The sequence below is a fragment of the Orycteropus afer genome, unplaced genomic scaffold, assembly GCF_000298275.1.
Source record: "Orycteropus afer afer isolate SDZICR_OR568_19922 unplaced genomic scaffold, OryAfe1.0 scaffold00103, whole genome shotgun sequence".
NCBI lineage: Eukaryota > Metazoa > Chordata > Mammalia > Tubulidentata > Orycteropodidae > Orycteropus > Orycteropus afer.
In genome coordinates, this window is record NW_006921690.1 from 5,319,830 (window position 1) to 5,326,705 (window position 6,876).

The following is a 6,876-nucleotide window of genomic DNA, read 5'->3' on the forward strand; positions in this document are numbered from 1 at the left end:
ATCCTACTTCCATAGTGATACTGCCTCGGAAACCCAAGGAGGGGTCGCTATGAGTCGGGGCTGACTCGACGGCACATAACAACAACAACAACAACAATGTGTGATATGTGTGTGTGTGTGTGTGTGTAGATAGATAGATCAATAGATAAAGCAAATATGGTGTAAAGTTATCACTTGTTGAATCTAGGGCTACTGAAAGTTATTCTTTCAACTTTTCTCTGTGTTTGGAATTTTTATTAAAAATGTTGGGGAAAACCAAAGAACAAACAAAACAGCATCTTTAAGGGTGCTGACAATACAGTGACACAGATATTTTACTACCACAGACCACTCATGGGTCACTGTCACGGACCACCACTGGATTCCCAATTTCACTGAAAACCAACCATCTAAGTGATAGCACTAAATGCCACACAAATTATGCAATATAGTTAATGAAGAGCTATCTAAATTAAAAATAAAAATGCCTAAACTGAAAATATAATTTAAATGAATGAATACCTTGAATAGCTGGAGGACAGATAATCAGTGTCTGCTGAAAAGCATCACCACAACCAAACTGAGCAGTTCCCGCCTGCAGAGGTATTCCATGGTGCACAATTGAATGAGTGGATGTAGTTAATGCCTGTAATGGTCAGTGTATATACCACATTATACAGAGCGGTCTTCTAATTGCTACACACATACATAATAAATAGAATTCAAACACATTTCTTAAAATAATTCTACAACAAAAATGGGCCCAGAAATGAGTACAAAAGCAAGGTGACTAAAACTAAAATTTAGAAATGGAGTCTACTGAACCAGAAAAATTATATTTTTTGGTAGAGCTGTAGCACAGTAGGGAAGGAGGAAGATACTAAAGAGAACTAAAGAGGAAAATAAAAAGATGAATTTAAGTAAATACGTTCCATTTATTACCTGAAGTATGAGAGACTTCATAGAATAGTCATAGTAAGACCTCATCAGCACTATAAATTATAACTGCCAACACGAAATGTCTGTATACTTTAAAAGCAAAATGAGAAATCACTGAAAAAAAAAGGCGGGGGTTTATAAATTATTAAACACTGTAAATTCTTACCTGGCTTCTTAATGTGCCAATTTTAGTGAAATTTGCTGTCAGATTAGCGGCACTGCCTGAAGCAACTGGTCTTAAAAGTGATGTTTTATTATGATTACTTGTGTCACATGAATTTGGTTGGGACTTACAAATATCCATAATATGAAAACAGGATTTCACACTGCAAAAGAAGACAGGACAGATAACTGTATTATTTCAAATACTAGAGTGGTTTAAAATCAATGTATATTAACAAAACTTTTAGATCACTTCCAAAAGAAAAAAGAATTCTATCATTTGCACTTGGTCTGTCTATTTCCAATACTATTTCTACCAAGACATCTTAGAACAAAAAATTATATCTGCCACATTTTTTAAGAGAGTAAAACAATAATAAGCATTTTTGTTTGGTTAGGAAACAATTTTATGACCCCTACACTAAATATTTTTTCCTAAATTTCTAGGAACCCACATCCTTAAATAAATGATACCAAGTATGTCGTTAGATGTCAGTTTCAAAGCCCTTATATGTGGACATCATTAGGATATTTTTAGATGTTTTTGGGGAAAAAATGTTGGGCTTTATAGAAATAGTAATTTTAAGGACAATCCACAATATTAGATAATGGTTCATCCCTTTGTCTTCTTTATTCAATCTTTTAAAGAAATTTTTATAAAGCAGTTTTAAATCACGTATTTTACTTCATTTATCCCATAAAGAAAAGGTCTAGGGAATCAAAGCATTCAAAAGATTTGTCCAAAGTGATACTAGTAAGGTCTTCTAAATTTGAACATATATTCTTCTCTGATAACTCATAAAAAATCTCCTTCTCTTCCACATTGGAGAAGTGGAAAAAGAAAAGCAAGTGATGTGAAGGGAAATGGAAAACAGAATCGCAGGTCTCAGAGAGACCAGAACCTAAGGGCTGTGAAAAATGAAATATGACTTGGGAGAGAACACTGTTAACATTCCCTTTCATTACACGTGTACCTGGCTGTTAAAGTAAGAATGTAATGTAAAAACACAATCACTCAGTCTTATTTTCAGTTTAGTATATTGGAGAAAGAGCAAGACTTGCATTCTAGTTCTACTCAGCCACTAACTGGAATTTGGCCAAGGTCACTTAACCTTGTTTCACTCCGTTTACTTCTATTCAGTGAAGAAATAAAATCATTTTTCTAACACACTGATTTTCTATAGACTTGGTATGATTATTTTTCCAGAATCACTTTCAAAAGATTTTAAAATAACGTACTGGTTGCTATGAGGGAAATCTAGAAGATGTTTCATATTAACAAAAGAATGGTTCAAAGTCTCAGCTGGAGTAATTCTTAAATCTGCATCAATCAGCAACATTTTCTTCAACAGACTAACAAATTCTCTTCTATCAGCTTTCTCAGCCAAAAGATCACTTCCTTCCAAATCCATCACTGTGTTCACCTAAGAAAACAAAATTTCAAGTCATCAAATAAAAATAAATCACAGAGGGTAATAAATGTTAAAGTTTCACAATTAAAAGAAAAAATTATCAAAGACTAGGGAACTACAATTACCTTGAAATAAGTAATAATAATTAAACTTCATAAATGCTCAAAATGTTTTAAATATCAAATGGGATTCAAAGCAGGAAAAAAAAACAAAACTTTTTTTTTTAACTAAACAAATATCCTTTTTCTAAGAAGATATAAAGAAAAAGGAAATTGTTTGCTTGGCATTCTCCTTTTAAAGAAAGCACGTTTTACTAAAGAACAGGATAGTATATATTAAAAATCTGATAGAGACAAATGCAATTTTGTGCCTGAAAGGCTGAAACTGCAGAATTAATTTCATTTGAAAAGTTTTAAAACAGCAAGTGCTCAGTCATTTAGAAAATGATTAACATGATTTGTCATTCTTGGCATTCAAGTCTACCATTTTAAGCATAAAAGATTGCTAAATGTGACTGTGACACTCACATGCACTATATCATCCAGGCTGTTGAATATGTACTTTCTGGCTTCTTTAGACTTCATTCCTGTCTCTGCCTCATGCTCTTCTAGAGTCTTATTGAAAACATCAAAGAGGGAAAAGCATACATTATTAACTACTATTTATAAATTTTTCTTTAACCCTAGTACATTTAGTCTAATATACTGAATATTCTAAGGCAAGTAGAAGTTCCAAAGGAGTAATATCAAAAATGTATTTTAAAAATAAAAAAATCAGAAGAGCTTGATTCAGGCCAAGAAAATATACAGACATTTAAATATATTAAGATATATAGAATATACATACAATATACACACACACACACATATATATAAATATATTAAGATATATAGAATATACATTATATATAGAGAGAGAGAGATTGAGAGATAGAGATAATAAAACTCCTTAAATAAAATAACTAATTGTCAAGTACATCACTGAGTATTTAACTATACCCCAAAAATCCTAGCAATATATTATGTACTTGGTTAGATTCAGCCCTTGCCCTATGAAATGTAATAATGTAGAATAATGAGAAGATTAAATACATACACAAATGAAATTATACTCATAAAAGTTTAAGAAACATGTAAGAGTTAAAATTATGAACAAAGATATCCTGGGAAGGCTTTCCTCTTAAAGAAAAAAGGGTCAAAACTGAAAATGCAAAAGGAAGAAATGTAATAAAACAAAGATAAGCATGGAAGTTATCCATGTGTATGAGGCATTTTGGAAAACTATTTTTATCCTAACTATTCTATATCTATCTATCTATATATATATATATATATTTGAATTACCTTTAATCTCCAACCAGAATGAGAAACATCTGGTTCTCTGCAAAAAAATCTTGTGGATTTTGTACCCACATTTAATAACTGCTCTCCTGGTAAACCTTGAGTCTGAGAAATGTATCGAATCTGAAAAATAATTTATAACACAAAAGAAATTATTTTTTTCATGCTATAGACATTAAATAAATAATTATTATATATTAGACACCAAGCTAGATGTTAGAACATCTAGGAATAAAAAGACAGTCTGTGTCTTCAGGAAATTCGCAGTTCAGTGACGAACACATCCACTGCCATCAAGTTGATTCTGACTCGTAGTGACCCTATAGGACAGAGTAGAACTGTTTCATAGATTTCCAAGGTTGTAAATTTTTACAGAACAGATGCCTCCTCTTTCCCCCATAAAGTGGTTGCTGGGTTGGAACCGCTGACCTTTCGGTTAGCAGCTGAATGCTTTAGCCACTATACCACTAGACTCCTTAGTGGGGAATATACAAGTAAACAACTATAATACAGTGTTAAATACTATAAAGGTGTGTACTCTAGAAAGACAGAGAAGTAGTACCTAAAGTAATTATAGTCAGTAAAGAGGTAATACTCAAGTTGATTCTCAAACGACAAATTAAGAGTAACCTTTGGGGAGATGGAAAGAACCCAATCTAAACTAAGGTCAAAATATGTGTAAATACCAAAAATTAAAGAGAGAATATCCACACATCCAGGGACTAGAAGTACATAAGTTCACTGTGGAAGCAATGGCAAGAGATGAAATTAAGCGTGAAAGGAAAGGGGCTTTACCAGTAAGTCTGAGTTTTACTCCACGTGTTAATGGGAAACTGCTGGAGAAATTTAATCAGGGAATTGAAAACATACCTTTTAAAAGTGTTATATAAGAATGATGAGAAGATAAGGCCAAAGAAGAAATGAAAGGGACCTTAACTGAGAGACTGACTGGGAATAGAGAGGAAGGAATGGATGTAACAGCAACACATTGTTACTGTTGTGATGTGCCGTCGAATCGCCCCCAACTCATAGTGACCCCTCCTTGGGATTCCAAGGTGGTATCACTACGGAAGTAGATTGCCCAACCTTCCTTCCAAAGAATGGCTGCTGGATCTGAACCGCCAACCTTCTGGTTAGCAGTCAAGTGCCTTATGCACTACACACCACCAGAGCTCCTAAGAGCAACAGAAAAGGTTAATAAAGACTTGGTGAATTATTACCATAGGAGTCACAGAGGGGACACTTCTATGAGTCGCTGGCATATATGTAGCTGTGTCAGTGGAAGAAGAGCCATGAGTGTAGTTCAGCTCTTCCAAAGAGAACAAAAAGCCTCCAGCCTCGGGGCTTCTGAACTTAATATCCTTCTGGTTTGGAGGACTCTTCCACCAGGTTATCTGTATGGCTTTCTCTTATTTCCTTCAGCTCTCAGCTCAAATGTCACTTTATTCATGAGGCCTTGACCCACCAACAAAAACAGCAAGCTCTTCCCTCCCCAGCACTCCATGTCTTCCTTACTCTGCTCTATTTTTCCCTGCTGCACGGTCTCCCTTTTGATATTCTGTATGTTTACTTTTTTTTTTTTTGCTCATCTTCCATTAGAATGTTAAGGCCTATAAGGGGAAGGGGCTTTGTTTTATTGACTTACTTACCCTAGAACCCGTGAGAGTGCCTGGTACTAAGTAGGCCCTCAAATATTTGTTCCTGACTTAAAGGCTGGGAGACATGGACAGAGAGTTAGAAAAGAGAGAGCTCTCTGAGGGCTAAATAGTCCCCTCGGAAGGAAGGTTGGGCATTCCTACTTCCGTAGTGATACTGCCTCGGAAACCCAAGGAGGGGTCGCTATGAGTCGGGGCCGACTCGATGGCAAATAACAACAACAACAACAACTATTTCTTCTTCTTAAGACTTAATTCCTCTAACTTGTATTTTAGAACCCAAGGATCTGCTCTCCCAATTAGTCCAACCAGTCCTGCATCTTCTATTCCTTCTCTCTATGAGTCTTTATGGGAGCTCTGGTAGCATAGTGCCTAAGGCACTTGACTGCTAACCAGAAGGCTGGTGATTCAAACCTACCAGCCACTCCTCGGAAGGAAGATGGGGCAATCTACTTCCGTAGTGATACCGCCTCCGTAACCCAAGGAGGGGTCGCTATGAGTCGGGTCCGACTCAACGGCACGTAACAACAACAATGTAACAGGAGTCTTTATGCTCAGTCTACAAAAAATGTTCAATATCTTCTATTCTAAAAAAAAAAAAAAATCTCCTTTATCTACTTTAACTCTTTTTTTCTCCTTCAGTTAAGTATCTCAAAGAAGTAGCCTATATCATTTCACCTTCCACTGACACCTCAACATACTACAATCTCAAGTCTACTCTCATCATTCCTGTGATTATGGTACTAATGTGATATGGTAAATGGCCTCAAACTAACATATTAGTCATATATTAATCCTCATCTTACTTTGATACACGGCGACACATGGTAGATTGAATATGCATTTATTTCCACTCTCTTCTAAAAATCTCATAAAAACAACAATAAATTAAAAAGGCATTGCGAGAGTTCCAGTAAGATGGAGGAATAGGCAGAAAGACTGCAGACCCTCTTCAACAAAGAAAAGGGGAACCAATTAACACAGATGCAGAAGATAATCCTGGACCCCTGAGCCTTGAAGGGAAGGATACAGAAGTGGACTAAACTCCAACTAACAGAACAATTTGCATGAAAACACCAAAAAAGGAGACAAACGGAGCTGTGGTCTGGCAATGATCCTGACGGCACAGACAGCTTGGACATATATTGCTGAGTGGTGATAGGACCTAAGAATTAACCGAAAAATCAGCCTTGCTAGCCAGGGACTGCACGGAGGACTGCTCTGGTGGATGGAGAATAATAGGGGAAGCAGCAAAGAGGAAGACAGGCTGAGCTGTGGACTTTTGTCTGTCCAGAGGGCACAGACATTTTGAATGTTTACAGGCAGCTTGACCATTTTGGATATTTAAAGCAACAGTGTTCTCCCAGATTCCAGGGACTTAAGAACAGA

The 6,876-nt window shown here is 35.8% G+C and overlaps 1 protein-coding gene across 1 annotated transcript in view; it reads right to left on the reverse strand.

Annotated features, from left to right (window-relative positions):
• Positions 1-6,876, reverse strand: part of HIPK3 (homeodomain interacting protein kinase 3) — a 100,605-nt gene that overhangs the window by 21,487 nt on the left and 72,242 nt on the right. Inside the window, exons 3-7 of the mRNA XM_042781303.1 lie at positions 3,836-3,955; positions 3,020-3,106; positions 2,320-2,504; positions 1,085-1,244; positions 502-625 (exon numbers count right to left, since the gene is read on the reverse strand). Coding sequence (XP_042637237.1) covers positions 502-625; positions 1,085-1,244; positions 2,320-2,504; positions 3,020-3,106; positions 3,836-3,955 — 676 coding nt within the window. The remainder of the gene's footprint in view (positions 1-501; positions 626-1,084; positions 1,245-2,319; positions 2,505-3,019; positions 3,107-3,835; positions 3,956-6,876) is intronic.